The sequence below is a fragment of the Sminthopsis crassicaudata genome, chromosome 1 (assembly GCF_048593235.1).
Source record: "Sminthopsis crassicaudata isolate SCR6 chromosome 1, ASM4859323v1, whole genome shotgun sequence".
Taxonomy (NCBI): Eukaryota; Metazoa; Chordata; class Mammalia; order Dasyuromorphia; family Dasyuridae; genus Sminthopsis; species Sminthopsis crassicaudata.
The window spans coordinates 530876772-530897550 of NC_133617.1; the positions used below are offsets into that span (position 1 = coordinate 530876772).

Consider the following 20779-nt stretch of genomic DNA (forward strand, 5'->3'; position numbering starts at 1 on the left):
TTTTTTTTTAAAAAGGATTCATTTTAATTAAGCAAGTACCAGTTCTTCTGTTTCTGAAAAAAATTCAGAAAAGGTATTAGGAGTTAATTCCTAATACCCAGATTTCAGATCCTCTTCTTAAAAGTGATAAGTTCAACAAAATCACTTTGATCCATGTTTCTTGAGATGATCTTTCAGCTGGGGAATGGTGGCTTGCTGATCCTTGCATATATGACAGCGTAGTGGTAGCTTCAAAAGTTCAGATGTTCCTTCTGGAACAGTCACTTTCCCATCTTTCTGGATCATTTTTATAATATCTGGGGGGAGGTGCAGAGGGAAGAGAGAAAGATGTAGACTACTTTTAATAGGAGGTACAGGAACTTCTAAACATAGAATCATATTTTGGAATCTACTCAATGGATACTAGATTTCACATAAGAAAATAAACCTAGCTTGGCTTTACAGTTGCATGTCTTTTACTGAAAGAAATGAAATTTAATTAAGATATATTTTATTATTGAACTATAAAATACCCTACCCAGAACAAAGATAAAATAAATAATTTTGATTACATAAAACAATAGCTTCTGAACAAAATTAATGCATGTAGAATAAGAAGGGAAACAGCCATATGAGACATCTGCCATATCTATATATGTATCTATCTAAAAAGCCATTCCCCAATGGCTTTCTACAGTGTTCAAAAGATATAAACAGTTTCAAAAGAACTGCAAACTATTAGGAATATGAAAAAATGCTTTACAATCAAAATAATAAAAGACAATAAAATAACACTGAAGTTTTACTTAATACCCTATTATCAACTGGCAAAGATGACAAAAGTCAGAAATAGTCAATGTCAGAGGAGACATGAAAAGAGGCATCCCATGTAGTTGTTGATGGAGCTGTAAATCATTACAACTATTTTGGAAGGCAATTTGGAATTACAAAAATTAAGTCCCTTTAATCCAGGAAGTTGTCTACTATATCCCAAGGAGGTCACTTCAGGACAAAGTCTTCATAGACACCAAAATATTTATAGCAGCACTTTTTTGTAGTAGCAAAGAATTACTAACAAAGCAGATATCCACTAAGAAATAGCTGAAGTATGATACATAAATGGGATATTACTGAACTGTAAAAAGCAATAAATATAATGAGTATGTAGAAGCATAGAAAATCTTATAAGAACTAATACAAAGTGAAGTAAGCAGAGATAAAGACTACAACAATACAAAGGGTAAAAGTCACCCCAAACAATGAAAATTAAATGTGCAAAGTTATAAAAACAAGTATGGCCCCAAAAAAGAAATATGAGAAAAAACAATTCCTGTCTTATTACTTTATATAGAGTTGGAAGATCTATGCATGCAGAACACCATATATGTTTTTAGACTTTGATTTATTGATTGGGTTTACTAATTTTTATTTTTTCTTTTTCTTAACCACAGGGTTTGTTATATTGTATGGCTCTCAGATGCAGGAGGGAGAAAGATATTGAAAAATGTATTGATGCAAAAAATAAAAATGTATCAATTTTTAAAACTTTTTAAAAATGTCCTATGATTATACCTACTTTTAACCTTTTCAACACAAAGCTTGTAGTAAGGGAAGCAAGAGACAAGACAGTCACACCAAATCAGCAAGCATTTATTAAGTGCTTACTGTCTACCAACCATTATTATACCAATTTCTGGAGAGGCAAGGTAAAGCAAAAATTGCCCCTAATTTCATAATCAAATGGGAGATATACCCTATAAATGACTATGCACAAAAGTTCCATGACAAACTTAGTTAATATTAGTGAAAAAAAATTTTTCTTTTCTTTTTTTTTTTTTTTTTTTACAGATTTTAGTCCAGAGGGCGAGTATCCTAGTATGAGTACTAATCAATGCATTAAATGCCTTGTATAGGGAGTGTTTGTGCAAAAAGGCCTATGTCCCTGGATCATAAAACAACATGTAAAAAGACTGGAAAAACAGAAGAAGGCAAGTTTGAAGGGTTATAAAAGCCAAAGGATTTCATCTATGATAGTAGAAGTGATAAGGAGCCAGTGGGTTGAAAAGAGGGTGACATGCTCCAACCTGGATCTTAGGAGGATCACTTTGATGGCTAAGTGGAAAACAGATTGGAGTGGGAAGAGAGCTGTGACAGAGACTCTTCATGCAGGCTTCTGTTACTAGATTAGGTGGAAGGCCAAAAGAGCAGCCTTTAGCACAGGAGAGGGGCAGATACCAGAGATACTACAAAGATAGAATTCTAAAGGATTTAAAAACAGAATAGCTACAGGGGAGGCAGGGAAAATCCCTAGATTGTGAGCCTGGGGGAATGGGCAGTTAGGTGGGACTATGGATAGGATTAAGCAGGAATCAGGAAAACTTGAATTCAAATATATCTCAGATGGACACTTACCAGCAGTGTGATTCTGAGTATGACACTTAAAAATCTGCCTCAGTAAATGAGAATAATAATAACATCTACTCCTCAAGGTCATTATGAGGATCAAGAAAGAAAATATTTCTGAATTGTCTAGCATAGTACTTGGCATACAGTAGGTACTTAATAAATGCTTGCTTGTTCTTTTCCCTTCCCCTGGGAGGAATGTGGGGCTTTCAAGAGTAAAAGAAGTTAGGAAGAGGGAAGGATTTAATGGGAAGGGTAATAAATTTAGTTTCGGACATGTTGAATTTAAATTGTCAAGGAGAAATTCACTACAAAATGAAGACCCAGGAAAATTGTGGGGTTATGAGCTGGATAAAAGTCAACAAAGGAGACTTAGGAGTGATCAGAGAAGTAGGAGGGAGAGGTGTCCTAAGAACCTAGGGAGAAAAGGTTGACTAGCAGTGTCAAAAGCTGCAAAGAGATCAGGAAGTAAAAGACTGAGAAAAGGTCATTTTTGGCACTTAAAGGTCACATTTGGCAATTAAAACATATTAGTAACTTTGAAGGGAGTAGTTTCAGTGGAATGATCAGATTGGAAGCCAGACTGTACAGAGTTAAGGAGAGGGGAGAGGAGAGTGAAGGCCTCAATTGTAGGCAGTCCTCTCACTGAGTTTAGGCACACAAAAATAGATAAAAAAGGAAACATGGGACAACAATTATTGATGATGGAAATATTAAGTGAGGGTTTTTTAAGAGTAAGGGAGATGACATGTTTACAGGCAGAACAAAGTGGCAGACTGAATAGGAGAGGGTGGGGATGATAAGAGGGGGAAATCTATTAGAAAAACTAAAAGGAATGACTTGTGCTTACGGATGAGGAGAAGGGGCATGTCTCCTTTTGGGAGAAGACATCTGAGTCATATGAGATAATGATGAGAGAAAGCTGAGCTCTTGGCAAATGGTTTCAAGAGCAGAAATTTAACAATATAATTTCTTCCAACCTCACTGAAGTAAAGCTTTTCAAATTCCCAAAAGGAGGAAAATAAAGTATCAAAGACTCTTCCTTCAGATTGGAAGAATTAGAAAAAGAATAAAGACTGAAAAGGGATTTAGTTTCCCTGAAATGACTGCTCTACACTTTATGTGATCAATAATCTTTCTTACTCTAACTATAAATGTTATCTCCCTTCTGGTACACTATTATAACTACAGCCAATTCTTGATTAGGTATAAAATATCTAAGAAAAGCAAAACAACAGTAAATCCACAGACACATTTATATGCAACCACAGATGAAGTTAATCTCAGAAACTCGTACTTATAAGTCCTTCCCTGCTTGCAAGAGTATTTCCAATAGGATCTAGCTAACAATGTGATGGAGAAGACTATTGGAAAGACTACAGAAAAATCTAAGTGGGTATCAGTTACATCTTTTCCAAACAAAAATGTAATGAAAGAAGTCCACCACCTCCCAGAATATGGTTCATTTCTTTCTAACATTCAATACAAAACATTCAAGAACAATCTAAATTTCCTGACAGTCCTTAGAGGTTGTGAGAATAGAAGTTTATTCAGAGAAAACAGAATATTATACTTTGTAGAAGGAGAGCTATATTATGACTTAATTCAAGGACACAATAAAATGGGAATTCCAAACAATTTTTTTTTTAATTGTTTACCTTGTGACTCAAGGAAGTAGTCTGTATTGAAAGAATTCCAGTGTTTCTTATTCTTAAGGCAAGGAGAATCAAAATCTTGACTGATAACATGAAGATGCACATGGCTAGAAAGGAGAGTGCAAAAAACAAAGTTATTTTAAATGCATTTTTAAAAGTTCAAAATGATGATGACAACAGCTCTTTAACATTTAGAAAACACCTTACATATTTACCTCATTTAATTCTCACAATAATCCTATGAAATGGGTGCTGTTATTATCCACATTTTATAAAGAAACTAAGCCTAATAAAATTGAAGGGATGTGTCTAACATCATATAGCTAATGTCTGAGGCAAGATTTGAATTTCAAATCTCTCATTCCAAGTCTAATCCTCTATCTACCATACCATCTAGCTTCCTCAATATTTGCCAATATTTAAATAGTTTCTTTAAAATTAATGTGAATATTATTGTGCTATAAAAATTATAAATATGAAGAATTCAGGGAAACTTAGGAAGACTTTTATGTAACTGATGTTGAAAGAATCTAAGAAATAAGCAGAACCAGAATATTTACACTATAATCACAATATTATAAAGGAAAACTCAGATAGCGTAATGACCATAATTTCAGAATAATGAGATCAGTAAACAAGCATCTACTAAACACGTACTAATTGACAGGTACTGTGCAAAGTTGTGAGGGGGAGGACGGGGTGGAACATAAAGAATAGCAAAGCCACATCAGCAGGTCCAGACCCTCAGGCGTCTCCTCTCCACTCCAGGAGGCCCAGGTCCAGAGCGCCCCTTACAACTGACCTCTAGGAGCTTCTATTCTAATGGAAAGGATAGTATGTAAACAGCTAGGTATAAACAAGATACATACTGGATAACCAGAAAGTAATCTTAGAGGAAAAACTCCTCTGGGCACCTGGGGGAACCGAGAAAGAGATTTACGGGATCTCTTTTACAAGAGATTAAAAACTTAAAGAAAGTCAGAGAAGAAATTGAATAATGAGGAATTGAGGCATTGAAGGAATATGAGGCAGAGGTGTTAGAGAAAAGTGCTCTAAAGTGGAGGACAATTAACATAGTTCTAGGTAAGCTGGAAGTGAGAAAGGTTTTAAAGGGACTCGGTTCTCCTTTAAATAATCCAACAAAGTTTCAAAAATGAACCAGAAGAAACTAATAAAAAAAAATAATGACAAAGAAATGGCATGGATTCCCCTGGTCCAAAACTGGCCAAGAACTCCTAGGAGAGTTGAGGAGAAAAGGTGAGGGAAGAGAAAATTAGTACAGTAAGTGAAGGAAGAGTGATGACTTGTCAAAGCTAACTCCAGCATGGGGCACAGCTTCATTATTCCCGAGTCCATATTTAACAACACATTTTTCTGCCATCCTCACCTGTTCCCATCTTTGCACTAAGGAACTGTCCAAGTACATGCTTAAGTAGGTTCTATTGAGTTTTCTGTAAATTCCCTCATCCTCTGCAATAGATATTGATACATAAAACCCCAAGTATTTTCATTCAAACATTTATGAAAAGCACTACAACGTGAGATGACCACCTGTAGATCCTCAATAAAATCAACTCTGTCAAATCCTTCATTTGCCTCTCTGAGAATATAGAGGTTCTCCTTCCAACTTCCAGTTCTGCCTTTGGTGAGAGTATCCAGACTGACACAATGCACTCACAACCACCATGCAGCTCCCTTGAGTCTGGAGATTGCCTACCTCTCAGTCTCCTTTCTTCTCAACTGTAGGGCTGGAGGGCAGAAGGCCAAAGTCCTCCCAAAGCCTCCTTTACAAATAGCAGAAACTGTGCTTGCGGCTCACTCTGTTTTGCATCTGCAGTTCTGATTACTTTCAACTTCACAGATTAAGGTGTCCCTATGCTATGTTGGGAAGAGACCTCTTCTTGGGATCTCTTCCCAACTTTCCAACCCCTTTTGTGTGTTGTAGTCCCACTATTAGACTGCAAGCTCCTTGAGGGTAGGGTCTGTCTTTTTCTTATTTGTATCCCTAGTATTTAGCACGGTGCCTGACACATACTGGGTGCTTTATAGATGTTTATTGAATTGAATTCAATTTCTCTGGAGGATCTTATACTGAGGGTACCAATAACTGAGTTAAAATTTAGAAATGGTCTATAGAGTGAAATTCTTCACACTCTATTCCTCCTCTGCTGCAACTCTATTCCCTCTCAGTGCAAAATCAGAAAAGCCAGCATTGAGAGGTCCATTCTGCATACTCCTGTTTTATAGTTTGCCATGGTCAAATAATTCATCACCAAATGGCCAGAATATTAGTGATAGGGTTTTTCTGCACTTAGCAAGATTCATCCTCAAAATGCTGACACTAAATATGCCTGAATTGTAGCCAGGAATTAGAAACATCATGATGGTACAGCAGTCAGTATAAATAAAGGGCACTTAACACTACAAGAAAGTCTTACCTCATGCTAGGGAGAGCGTGGTAACCCAGACGAAACTGTAAGTGCTTAGAGTCTACACACTCTTCAATCATCTTCTCTCCTATGGCATGCATATGTTTGAGAAGCTCTTCATGCTGTTGGTTTAGATTATTCAAAGTAGAAAGGGAGATCCAAGGTAATACAAGCCAGTGGTATCGTGCTTTGGGATATTTGTCATGAATCACAACTATCTGGTCATCTTTGTAAACCTAGTAAAGAGAAGAATACAAAAACAGAGCACAAACACACAAATAAGATTTCTTAATTACATTGTAGATCTTTCCTAGAGCCAACTGACATAGTTCCTTTCCATCTTAGCCTCTCATACTATTTGAATCCCCTCCAACACCTGGGGTGGAGTTAAGATCACTAAAAAAATAGCTTGCCAAGGAAAGAGACTTTTTATTTGAACACACATACATAAAAAGGCCAGTCAAAAAGTTTTTCATTAGAAGAATGCAATTTAAAATGAATGTATCTTTTCCATTAATCTTATTGTATTCAATATGTATACAATATAAATGGAAAGAATACAAAATGAAACCACATTCTGTGATAATAATGATCAAGGTGGGCCCTGGGGAAGAGTTGCAAAGGAAACATATTTATTAGTTTTGAAGAATCGTTTTCCCTCAAAAAAAAAATTATTACAAAGGACAGGTTTCTAGGCAGAAGAGGGATATAGTCAGAAATGAATATGATCTAAAACAAAAAGGCATTAATAAAAATAGGACAAAGTTTTCAAAATAAAAATGAATCTGCAAATCCTTTTTTGTTATTTACACAGAAAACAGCCAATGTAAAGAATTTCATTAATAGTAAAAATGCAAAGACTTGACTTTAAAAATGCTTCATAACATATTATTATGCAATTTTCTTAACAGGATTCTTAAGGTATGTGATGTGGATACAAAATTCTCCAAAGGACACAGTTTTTCTTCCAAGAAATTCTGTTGGCCTGGAAAATTCATTTTTTCTCAACTCTATCCCATTGTTAGTACAGATATGGTCTCTGGAAAGTAGTTATTTATGAAAAGAATTAGAAACATTTCAAATATAGTGCTTCATCTTACCTGCATTTTGGGGTCATGCATAGAAATCTTCAAACCCTGAGTCCAATGTCCTAAGGACGCCTACAGTACAGAAAAGGACAGTGTTCACAGAATACCATAATAACATGGGGTTTAACAAAGACCCTTCCTCACAACACAAGTTTTTTGTTTGCAATTCTCTAGCAAATATTGGATTTCTAATGTCTTCTCCCATCATTTTCCAGTAACAATTCTTCTGTCACAAAACTTCTAATTTATATTCATAAAAAATTAAAAACTAGTAACCATGTATATATATACTCTTCATTAAATCCTCACTCTTTAACAACAATAAGACATATACAAAATCCAGGTGTGAGGACAGCATTGAGATTATATTAATGGCACAGCACTCCTTTCTATTAACAACTTAATTAAGTTTTTCAAAAAATGTACTTGAGAAGATTTATTTGGGTATATGGAAGTATCTGAATAGCATCAAAACAAAATTTATTAATTTATTATAAATCTTAATAGCATACAATACTAACTTTAAAAGGAAGAGCTTTTTAAATACCTGAAATTTTTTGTCAAATGTAAACTTCAACTATGCCATTATCCTGTTTTTAAACCTGACCATTTTTAAGAATTTGAACAATTTCAAAAAAAGAAAAACATCTTCCAATAAACTATTCAAAATCAATGATAATTAGATAAATACAAATTTTAAAAATTCTGCGGGCCTCACATCCATCAAATGGCTACAGATAGTTAAGGACATAAAAATCCAATGGTGAAAGGACAGTGGAAAAGGGAAACTAGACCTGTTGATTCATTATTGCTCAACCATAACTTGAACCAACTTCTCTGAAAAACAATTTGGAATTTTTTTTTTTTTTTTATTATATATATATATATATATATATTTTATAATATTATCCCTTGTATTCATTTTTCCAATTTACCCCCCCTCCCTCTATTCCCACCCCCCGACGACAGGCAATACCATACATTTTACATGTGTTACAATATAGTCTAGGTACAATACATGTGTGCGAATATCATTTTCTTGTTGCACAATAAACATTAGAATCCGAAGGTACATGCAACCTGGGCAGACAGATATTAGTGCTAACAATTTTCATTCCCCTCCCAGTGTTTCTTCTCTGGGTGCAGCTACCTCTGTCCATCAACAATTTGGAATTATGAAAGAAAAGTTTCTAAATCATTATCTGACCCAAGCAACACTATTACTGGGTTTATATCCCAGGGTGTTAACTTACTACAAGAAAAGAACTATGTGCTGAAAAATATTTATGACAATACATTTTTAATAGCAAAAGTCTGTAAACAAACTACATGATCCACTAATGAATATGTGATAGAGTTGTGAATAGGTCCATGTATGCTAAAAAATCAACTTGGAATTATACTAAGAAGTGACAAAAATGAGGTATCCTGGGTATGGACATAGTATATAATGTCAGATTTTTTTTTTCTTTTCTTTTTTATTCTTAAGAAGTGGCTCTTTGGAGAGAAAATGGAGTGATACATGGAGAAAATATAAGTTATGTAAAAACAAATGATCAATAAATATATTTTAAAGAAAAAAATTTTAAACTGAGCTATGAAACTGAAGAGCTTCTCAGACAACATTGATGCTTCTAACATAAGGAAACAATTGAATTAAAAAGAAATCTTTGTATCAAATATCTCTATAAGGGTTTGGTATCTAACATACAAACAATATATTAATTTAGGAGTTAACAGCTATTTCCCAATAGATAAATGGTCAAAGAATATGAACAAATAGTTCTTAAAAGAACTGCAAAGTATTCTACCACAGAGAAAAATGCTCAGGCACTAATAATAAGAAAACTATAAATCAAAACAATCCTGAGGTTTCACCTCACATCCTGCAAGTGGGCAAAAAAGGACAATAATTAACACTGAAGGGTTGTGGAAAGACAGGTAAGTTAATACATGAAGGTGGAGTTGGGAAATGAATGCATGAAATGAAAATGAAAAACAATATGGAATTATGCAAGTAAAGTGATTCCACATTCTTTGAATAAGAGATTCCATTATTGGGTTTATACTTTAATGAAACCAACAAATAAGGAAAAAATTCCCATAAACTCCAAAATATTTATAGCTGCATTTTTTGTGAGACAAAAATCAGAAACAAAGTAGATGTCCATTAATTGCAAAATGGTTAACCAAACTATAGTAAATTAATGTAATAGAGTATTACTGTGGTGTAAGAAATGTGCATAAGAAAGATCAACATAATTTGATACAGGGTGAAATAAAAAGAACTAAGAAAACAATTGTAGTAACTACAACAATGTAAATGGAAAGAACAACTATATATCAAAAAGTCAAAACTAAATATAATAAAATTATGATTAACTGGGACTCCAATGATATGAAATGATATGAAAAGACATTACCAATCCATACTTTTGTGGAGAGTGGAAGTTCACAGGTTATTAGACACTGCACATGTTTTCAGACTTTCTCATTGTATTGATCAGCTGTGCTGGATTTCCACCAAAAGATTTTCTTGCGACAAGCGACTAGCATTCTTGTCATCACTACCTAATTACCTCCATCCATTTACCTTTTTGCTGGAAGTATTGTCTCCTTTTTTGAGAGCTGCAGTAAATTTGGTGTTGCGTGGCTTATGAGCAGAAGTGCCCCGTGATTCCTCCAAGGGCTCTCTTTCCACCATCTTTTTTGCTTTATTATCCTCATCCTTTTCATTCTGGTTATCACAAGGTCTCTTTCTTATCCTTTCTCTTCCTAGGACAGGTTTCTCAGTTTCTTTTACAAATTGTACAGCGTAAGGGTAAAGTTCATTCACGATGTGGAGAATCTGTCCTGGCTTCAGTGTTGCCTCCTGGTCTTTCCCAATAATTACCGAGTCAACACTGGTTGGATTGACTCCTATCTATGAAAGAAAGAACACTGAAAGTTTCCTAAGAGATACAAATACACCTGTGTTGCACATACCAGTATTTTCTGGCAATAGAAAAAAATTTCTGAACCTAAACAATGCACTTTTTTCCCCCAAGAAAATTAAAGCTACAGAGCTACTCCCAAATTTCATATCAAAATAAATAGATAAAAATAAAAAATAAAAAAGAATAAGCAACAGGAAGGATACAAAGTAAAAGAAAGGCTTGTTGATTTTAAATTTATTAGTTTAAATCCAAGAGGATCTCTATTTAAAATCAACCACATCTTGAAGTTATTTCAATTAATCCTTAGAACTGAAGTCTTCCCAGGACAATTCCCTTCTCTTTCAGGAAAAGGAAAAAAAAAAAAAATCCAGGTACCATGTGCTTCTATAGTTCAACATAGAACCTGATCCAACTAATAAGGAATACCAAAAAATAAGAATGATTGTGGACATAAGAAAGGACTCCGGTATTTAGAAGCAAGAGAAAGAGGAGAAACAATCTAGCAAAGTAGATTGAGAGCTGGCCTTGGTCTCAAAGTTCTGAGGTCAAGTTCCACTTCTTACAAACATTGGCTGTGTGATGGTAGTCATCTGGCCCTTCAGCCAGATCCCCAGGAATCTCTAAAACTAGAAGTTGAAGAGCAGGCGCCAACCTGTATTAGTAGAAATTTCTTACCAGGAGCGCCCTACTCTGATGAGGTCATAAATCAGGTATAAAAAAATCTCAAAACAACTGGCAAGGTGAAGGAGTGGTAGAAAGGGTACAGGAAGAGAATAACTTAAAGTGAGAAATAATTAGTAGATGGGACAATGGTAGTTGAAACAACTTCCTAGAATAAGAGTGACAATATGCATTTATATAGTGCTCTGCATTTATAGATGTGCTTGCCATCTTTCTAACTCAGAGAATTTATCAGAAGCAACATGATAACTTGATTTCAGGGAACTGTCTCTTATTCTCATGTTCCCAGTCTGTTCGAACAGCTTTTGAGCATAAAAAAGAAAAAGTTGTGGGGGATGATTTGTACAAGAGGGAAGGTAGGTGATAAGTAAAGGATTGAGTTCTTTTAAGGATTACACAACATTTAAGAAATAACTATTTTGTTTTCCAGGTACTGGGAAACTAGCTCCCAACACTGCATTCCCTAGCCAAATAAACTGCTTGGTTTGGACAGAAGGAGAGGCGTTTTAAATATTCTGGGGCTGTGTCCAATGACTGGGAGAATATCCAACTCAGGGTTCAGATTAAGGTAAAAGAAGTGTTTTCTTTGCCAAATAGCTTGAGCAAATCTGATGCAGTGCAGCAACGTGGAAAGGATTTTTTTGGGCATATGTATATGTGCTCTCCTCAGTTAATAGAAGTCCCTAATTAGAAGAATAGCTTCCAGGAGTTCACTTTTAAGACAGTTATTTAAAATTAAAAACATTTTTGCATTAAATTAGGACTTTGTGAAACTTTTTTTTTTTTTTTCCTATATTCTATCTTCATTGGTTGGGATATCAGTTATTCCAGTGACAAACTCTTCTTCATCTCTGTACTGTTATTACTAATATTCTTCAAGGCTCAGTTTAGGCACCTTTTTCTTTCCCCTTAGCTAACCCAAGAGATACTTTGAGAGCCTAGATTTTTAAATAGAAATTTACTGGAAACTAAGGAAAATAATATAAAGTAAAATAAACCAAAGAAGTACAGAACAGAACTGGTACATTTCATTTACCTTTTCCATTTGCAAGTCTCAGCCAAACCAATAAGCAAGTTGATCAGCTCACCACCTCACCTTATTCACTGTCCATATCAGCAATAAAAGGTTCTCCCCCCCCTTCCCCAAACGCCTTTCCATCTTACACTCTATTCTATATACACATGCAATTCCCACATGCATGAAAGGAAAGCATTCCTTCCCAACAGAGCAGAGAATTCCTTCTCTGGTTTGATTTACTGTTAGGATTGACACCCCTCTTAGGAGGAAAAAAAGCTTCAGTGGTTTCTCAGTATGCTTTGGGATAAATACAACTTCCTTTGTTTGACATTTAAAGCTCTTCACAATCTGAATCCAGCCTATATTTTTCTAGCTTATTATATATAACTCTTTCACACATTGATAGGTTCCAACCAAAATGAACAATTTGCAGATCACCACACAGCACCTCAGGACAGGCTATCTGTTTTTTGGGGTTTTTTTTTAATCCCTCTAGCATAGAATGTTCTCTCTATTCACCTGCACCCCTTGGAATTTTGAACCTTCCTTTAAACCCAGGCCAAAGGCCACTATCTTCAAAAGGCCTTTTTTGATCCCCTTGTTCCCTCATCACTGTGTAATTATTTTATATACAGTCTGCATCAATATATGAACATGTATATTGGTCTACTTGATATCTGGGGGAAGGGGTGGGGAAAAGGAGGGGAAAAATTGAAACAAAAGGTTTTGCAAGAGTCAATGCTGAAAAATTACCCACGCATATATCTTGTAAATAAAAAGCTATAATAATAATATATATATGAATATGTAAAAATGTAAGCACCTTAAGGGCAGGGCCTGTTTCATTTTATATATCTGAATATTTAGAAGATAATCTGGTGCCTGGCAAAGGATTTAATACATGCTTATTTTATGGTAAAGTACACTAAGAGAACAGAATGAACAAAGTGAAACTATATTTAATTCAAACCATTTAAGAAGTGAAAGGCATTAGAGCAATGGAAACTACAAATCCCAACCCAAACAGGCCCACCCTATGGGTCTATTCTCAGGGACCTTAAATTCTACAATTATATAAATATTGGCAACTCCAAAGGGCAACAAAACTTAAATCAAAAGCACAGGACAATATTGGTACTAATGAAACTCATCTTTTTTATAATGAAATAAAATAAAAAAAACAATTCTATGGTTGTAGATACTATTTGCTTACTCTTTTATAATGTTTCTTTTGGTTTGTTATTTTTAACTGTTTTGAAAGGTTGCATATTGTAAAAGATTCATTACTGAGGACCCTGGGGTTTTATATAATTTACCAAAACAAAACTGGTTAATAAAATAAATTTAAAAGAATTTAACAAAAACAAAATCCTAATAAACTCAAGTAAACCAATAAGCACATACCTGCTTTACTTTGACATAACCCTTATTACATTCAGCTTTCAACTGTACTGAAAGAGATTAAAAGAAAAAAATTAATACTCTAAGAATACAATTTGCTCCTATAAGGAAAGAAAAATCTTAGTGTGAAATATGAATCAATGTAGTCCCACAAGGTTTCACCAAATCACTTCTCAAATGGGAAACCTGCATAATCACCATTTTCTTAAGGCCCCCATAAGTCTTCTGAAGTCTTTTTAATGTTGGCACAAGTAGCTAGTTCAGAATTTATAATGTTCACTGAATAATCCCAGAGACATAGGCCCAAAACTTACGTAGCAGTTTTTCAAAGTAACAAATGGCTGCTCAAAGTTGTACATTAAGTATAAAAGAAAAACAATGCTCTGGTGATTTCATCATGCTGCTTAGTATTATATCCCAATAAGTGAAGCCCAAGAACCTATACCCCAAAGCCCAAGGAATAGCACCAACCCTCAAACCACTGATGTTGCTTCCAATCCAGCTTTTGTGATCATTGTTCATGGAAGTCACCTATGTGGAGATGCAGCCTGGAGGGCTACCCCCTCAGCAGCTACAACTACTGAAAATTGGAAAAAGAAAGTCTCTGGCACTGTCAAACTTTCAACATCAGAAACAGATTATCAGTTGCATCAACAGCAATGACACTAATTAAAACAATTACCATGTGCTTTGGTACCATAGAAGCCTCCAGAGCCTTTCCATCTATTCTAAAGCCAAACCCTCATATAAATGTTGACTCCTCCTAATTATAAGCTTCTTGAGGGTAGGAACTGTCTTACTTTTCTATTTATAACCCCAACACTTAATTCAGGCTTTGCACATAGCAAATGATTAACAAATGTTTTTCCATTCAGGGGGCTAGTCAAGTTTGCAGCACTTAGCCAAGGAAATCCCACCAGGCAGTGTTCTTTTTATTCCTTTTTAAAAAACTATGCACAAACCAAGGCAACAGCAGCATGTTAAAGGACAGGCTGATTTACTGAGGGAAGATGACCAACAAAAAAGTTAAGATCTTTAGGGAAGTAGTGTCCAGGGGGTCTCTATGAGACTGTCAAATGATTGCTCCCTTCCTCCCTCTGCAGGGAGGACATGGAGTGAAGAGGTGCTCATTTAGGACCTAATTTATTACTCGCACATAGTCTCCAAGAAATCCACCTTATTGATAAGCCTCAAAACTACCCAATGGCTCATTTGATTAGAAGCTGTTCATAAGATCCTATGTTTAGAGAGGGAAACTACCTTTGAGCTCAGCTAGTCTCCCTCACCTACAGGGGTTATATGTTGAGAGTACTGTGCTTGAAGGTCCAGAAGACCTGAGTTTTCACTAGCTCCTCAAACTAGCTATGTGCCAGCTCCTCTGGCAAGTCATTAAAGGTTCTTGGCCTTAGTTTTCTCATCTATAAAATGAGGGTTAATGTCAGGTTCAAATAAATAGACGTACAATGTTTTGCAAGCCCTAAAGTGCTATACAAAAGCTAAGTTTTATTTTTCTTGCAGATGAGGAACTCAGGCCCAGAGACATTAAGAGTGAGTTGCTCAAAGTCACACAGGCAGGTAGTGACACAGCTGAGATTCAAACATTGTCTTCTGACTCTAGGCCCTCCTCCTAGTGCATTACAACACAATTTGTACCCTGTTAAAGCAAAAGGTTTATTTCTAGTTTCTAAGCAAACTATTATAATGGCAATGACAATAGCTCTCTTATGTAGATCACCAACTCATCAGAGGATGTCCTGAGAATCTGTCCAACCTTTACTGTTGTTGTATTACAAGTTCTAACAGTCAGGATGAGTGGTCACTGTTTTCTATCAGCACACACTAGTTATTAGCTAGTTAGCACTGCCCTGAAATCATGGGGCCTTCTCATCACAGTTTCTAGTTCTTTCCCAGGAGGACTGGTCCAAACCTTTCCTTAGGCTCCAAATAGTCTTTTCCTTACCTGAGAATACTAGAGTTATTAGGAGGGACCTTCCTCAACTCTCCTTTCTGGTTCCCTAAACTTCTGAGCATTGTAATCCTAACAATCCCCCAATCCCTGTCTTCCTTCTACTCTATATTACTAAGAGGCATTGCTGCTCCTCCCACTGAGACTCATGCCCTCAACCCCCTTCCCCTCCTGCTTTCCTTAGGACCTCATTCTAACAACGATCCCCAGCACTCTACAAATCAGACAGGGCTGGAAGATGGACAAACCAGGTGCAAGAAGGCACAGGGAGCAGCCTATGGCTATTGAGAACTTGAGAAAATGGTTTGGGAATAAGGAGCTGATAGACTGTCTTGAGTCCAACAGCATGTTCAACTAACAGTATTGGGAAACCAATGGCAGAGAGGTAGATGGAAGGTAGATTTGTTTAATGCACTTTCCTGGTAGAACTCTTAAAATACTCTGTTGGTCATCTGCCCTCGATACAATATGGAACTCAACCCATCTCTCAATGTGCTGCTGCCTTGCTGCAAGATGCAGGGCTTACAGTGACTAGTGCACTAGGTATAGATGTGTCTGAAACCTTGTACACCACAGTCACCTGTTTTCCATACAGTTCCTGGCCAAAGATAAATGCTTAATAAATGTCTCTTGACTAACAGATACATGTAAATATAAGACCCAATTACTACCCACTTAGACTCCTGTAATAGTCTCCTAACAGGTCTTTCCCCTCCAGCCTACACTTATTAATCCATCCTACAAACTGCTAGATTGACCTGCTATTGACATATCTGGTCATGTTCCTCTGACAATAAAGTTTGGAGCTCTCTGCATGGTTTTCAAAGAATTCTGCAATTTAGATCTTCTAATAAAATGAAATGTAAGAGAAATAACACAGGGGACCTCCCATTCCTTGGTTCAAAAATCACTTTCACAAGTATAAGACAGGGGAGGTCCAGCACAACACTTTATGTGGGAAAGATCAGAGGCTTTAGCTCGCCTCCTTTCTGCGCTGGGTTGGTTCAGCATCCCTTCGGAGGTAACCTGATGCTGCTCAGTTCTCAAGAGGTTTGTCACACTGATGCTGAACTTTGAAAGACTTAAAAACTTTGATCAGCACAATGATCAACAACCATGATTCCAGAGAACTCATAACCAAACACGCTATCTTTTTCCTGTCAGAAAGGTGATAGAATCAAGGTGCAGAGTAAGCCATAAAGAAGACATGTCTGAACATAGCCAAGGCAGGAATTTGTTTTGCTTGATGATTAAGATTTATTATAATGATTTTGTTTTACTTTCTTTTTCAATGGAAGGAATGAAGATGAAAGGAAAAAAATATACTTTTATTAAATGAAATTTTAAAATAACTTTTTAAAGACTATTATTTTCATGGGATAATTTAAGTCAAATGATGAAGTTAGAAGATAGATAGCAAAGGATATAATCTCAAAAGCTAGGCTCCCCACCCACCTTAGGCCATTATTAACTCAACCTGCCATGCTTATTTACAGCCTGGTCACCTTAGAGCTCATCTTTGTCATCACAATGGAAATCTGAAACCTATATTTCTGTTTTTAAGGGAAGTGGCAACTGAAGTTAGTCCCATAATCATGGGATAAAGGAAAAGTGTCACATCACTACGCTGATGGAACTGGGAATAAATCGTAACCAGGCACTTGTGAAAAAGCTCAACAACTGGGTTCTCTTTTAGGAGCCAGCACAGAATTTTCCAACACTCAACTCTTCTTAACCTGATACTTCTCAACCTGACCCTGCAGCCATCAGGTGACATAAGAATCTCTTTAGACTCGATGTAGCCACTACTTACCTTGTTGTCGTGAACATTTCTTATCAGTTATCTTGGTCTCTGGACCACGTCCTATCACCACTGTTTCTAAATGTGGCAGTCTGATTCGTTGGTGGCAGCTATCCTGCTTCACTAACCAGCATTCTTGCGTCATTGGCCCAAGATGACAAACTGAAAAATAGCAAAAGAAATTGAAATCCAATTGCACTAATATGACATACTCATAAGAGGCTAAGGCAAGACTGTTATTAACTATGTACCTCCTCTCCAAGCAACAAATAATACTTAATATTTACTTGGGTTACCAATAACAACCATCCACAAGATAAATACCTGGTAAAATCCATTCTCACAAAGCCCTGTGTCCAAAGAATGGCTAAAAATCAATTGTCTTTTTAAAAATCAGATTCTATAAGTATAAGATAATAAAAGACAAAATGAGTATGTTATATTGCAGGCACTATACAAGATTTGTATTTCGTATGTAGACACAATAGAGAAATTAAGTGGTATATATAGACATGAATTGGTAAGGGTAAAACCCATTAATTTTCATTTGAGTGATATGGCATATGTCAAGACCCAAAATTATCAAGGCCCAGAAAAGGAAACCCATTCATGACAACTGACTCATCCCCAAGTCAGCCAAAATTATACTTGGAAAGGCCACCAAAGATTTTCTAATTATCAACTTCTCAGCCTATTTTTTTTTTTTGACATCTCTACCATATTTCACATTATAAACCAGTGCCTCTTTTTTGAAAAACTTTCTTTACTAGACCTACATATCATGATTCCTTGTTATGCTTCTACTGCAGTTTCATTCACTAGCACCACTTCCTGTCCCCTCCTATATTGTAAAGATTACCCCAAAACGCTGTATTTTCTTCACTTGGTGATAGAATCAAGTACCCTGATTTTAACTTATCACTTCTATAGATGGATGACTACCAACCCAACATCTCCAGCCCCAAGTTGTCTTTTGAATGGATCAGCAGTTTCAAAAAACTCCTGGATATTTATGCCTTAAGGTCCCAAAAAGAATGTATTATATATATTCCCTCAAAACAACTTCCTTTCTTCCTGATTTCTCTCAATAATATCCCAAATCATCTCAATCATAGAGGTTCAAAACAGTGTAGTCTTTGACTTCTCCTCTTCCTCATTTTCCCTACTCCCCCTCATTAGCATTTGGAAACTTGAATTAGAAGCAATCATTTCCTGTCTTCCATCTCTCTCAGATCCCCCCTTTGTATTGTTTAAACTCATTAGTTTAGCTCGTTTTAGAGCATAAGGATCCTTTTTTAATGTCAAATAATTTCAAAGAATATATTTGCATTACATGCATACAAATACATTAATTTACTATCTATTAGCATAGTGCCTAGTACATCCTAGGCACTTAATAAATGCTTGTTCCTTCTTCTTCCCCCAATCTGTCAAATTTTCAACAATTCTATGGGTCCTAATTCTCTTTCACTTCATTGGGCCACATGACCATGACACCATCCATCCATCTCTCTCTCCTACATTCACACCACTCTCTTATCTCTGCTCTCCATTTCCCCTCTTCTCCTCCTCCTCCTTCTTTTGGTTCTCAATGCAGTTCTGCCACTTAGTATCTGTATGAGCCTGACTAAATCTTATACACTCTCTGGGTTTCAATTTTCTTCAATGAGGTAGCTGATTCAAATGATCTCTAAGTTCTTGAGTTTTATATCTTTGATCCTCCCATTTCCTAAACATGGACATTTAATCGGGTCCTCAACTTTCCAACTGGTATTTTTGAAAATAATCTTCAAAACTCCAAAAAGGCGGTAGGCATGGAATTTGAACTGAGACTTTAAAAACTATAAAGGAAGTAGGCAATTTGCCCAATATGTTGAGCTCAGATCTTTTTCTGAGTTCCCATATTCCTAATATTCCTGTTTGATGCTTAACCATTACCTCATTTTATAATTTACTTTCCCTTCAGTATAGTTCTTATTCCAAATTGTATATATCTGTTAAAATATCACCACATTCTTCTAATCACCTGAGCTTGAAAACTTCAAAGATTTTTTTTTCTCCCTCAACTATTTTCCAAGTCTTGTGGATTCTTCTTTAGAAAATCATTTGGCTTTCTTTCTTTCTTTACTTCAAATGCTAGTCAATAAGAGTATTTAATTTTCCTGCTTCAGTATTTCCTTAAATCTCTCCTGGATATTGTTTATATCTTATCTATTCACTGTTCCACAGGCTTGCCCACTCTCAGAAGGAAGCAAAGAGTATATGCCTGACTTATCTGTGGCATAAGGCCCCCAGAGCTATAGGCAAAACTGCAAAATTCATCCTTGAAATACTCCTACTTTTCTGTTCCTTTTTTCATCTTTTATCTCCCATCCTCAAGAAAATAGAGTTCCCATTCTGCCTTTTGGTTTTCCAAACTTTTAAGCTCTTCTTGACAACTAATGGCCTGGAGCCTGTAAAAAGGCAAAACAGTGTGAATATTAACATCTTCTCAGACTGTCTAGCTTTTCCTGCCCTTTTTTTCCCCCTGAGGTAATTGGGGTTAAGTGACTTGCCCTAGGTCACACAACTGGGAAGCCAGCTGGGAAGCGTTAAATGTCTGAGATGGGATTTGACTTCGGGCCTAGTGCTTTATCCACTGCGCCACCTGGCTCATAGTACGAGAATGAGTTTTAAAGAGAGGGAAGAGATAATTTTGGAGTGGGGGATTTGGGTAGAGCATAAAAGATAAATTAGGGACAGCTAGGTGGCACAGACCTTCTCAAATAGGTCGTCAATTCATGATTTATCAAATTTAAGTTTAAGCTCGTTTTAACACTAAAAATAATATGGACTCGCCAACCTCAGCTCCCATAAGATGCTAAATTTAGTGTCAAAAGACCTGAATTCTAATTCAAACTCTTCACTTCACTTCCTGTGAAAGTAATCCTGGGCAAATGATTCAACTACTCATGAAATTAGTGTAATCTCATATAAATACAATCAGGGTTAGATCTCTTAAGGCTCCTGCCAGTGACTGAAACAGCCATCCGAATCTCATCATTTGCGTCTCACCAGCTCTGAGAGGCTTCCCTTGACATACTTTACTTTTAATCATAGTCACATTGTTTTCTAAAACTTTCTTGCTTCGGCAGAGTCCGCTCCTTAGGGGGAGAGAAGTAGTCACTTAACATTCACAAACATTTCTTTCATTACTGCGTCCTGATTAATCAGCGCTATCATAATTCCTTCAATATCCCCCAAACCCCACCCCTTAACTATAGTCAGTTTTTAAATCCTCAGCATGTTGTGAGCTCCCTCTCATCTGAACCGTTCAAACAGCAAACCCTCCAAAAGCTCAATCCCCACCAAGTTCCTTTTCTGTTTAAGACCTTCAAGTCCTCCCGTTGCTTAGAATAAAACACAGAACCCTCAGGCCGACA

The 20779-nt window shown here is 36.1% G+C and overlaps 2 protein-coding genes across 3 annotated transcripts in view; one reads left to right on the forward strand and one right to left on the reverse strand.

Annotated features, from left to right (window-relative positions):
* The window catches only part of APTX (aprataxin), a 21584-nt gene continuing 805 nt past the window's right edge, over positions 1 to 20779 (reverse strand). For both annotated transcript variants that reach the window (XM_074298787.1, XM_074298885.1), the window contains exons 2-8: positions 17370 to 17519; positions 13594 to 13640; positions 10148 to 10477; positions 7567 to 7626; positions 6476 to 6702; positions 4041 to 4144; positions 1 to 296 (exon numbers count right to left, since the gene is read on the reverse strand). In XM_074298787.1, coding sequence (XP_074154888.1) covers positions 142 to 296; positions 4041 to 4144; positions 6476 to 6702; positions 7567 to 7626; positions 10148 to 10477; positions 13594 to 13640; positions 17370 to 17502 — 1056 coding nt within the window. In that variant the 5' untranslated portion in view covers positions 17503 to 17519 and the 3' untranslated portion in view covers positions 1 to 141. The remainder of the gene's footprint in view (positions 297 to 4040; positions 4145 to 6475; positions 6703 to 7566; positions 7627 to 10147; positions 10478 to 13593; positions 13641 to 17369; positions 17520 to 20779) is intronic.
* The window catches only part of LOC141560440 (dnaJ homolog subfamily A member 1-like), a 24533-nt gene continuing 20879 nt past the window's right edge, over positions 17126 to 20779 (forward strand). The window contains 1 exon segment of the mRNA XM_074298661.1: positions 17126 to 17326. The gene's annotated coding sequence lies outside the window, so the exon portion shown is untranslated.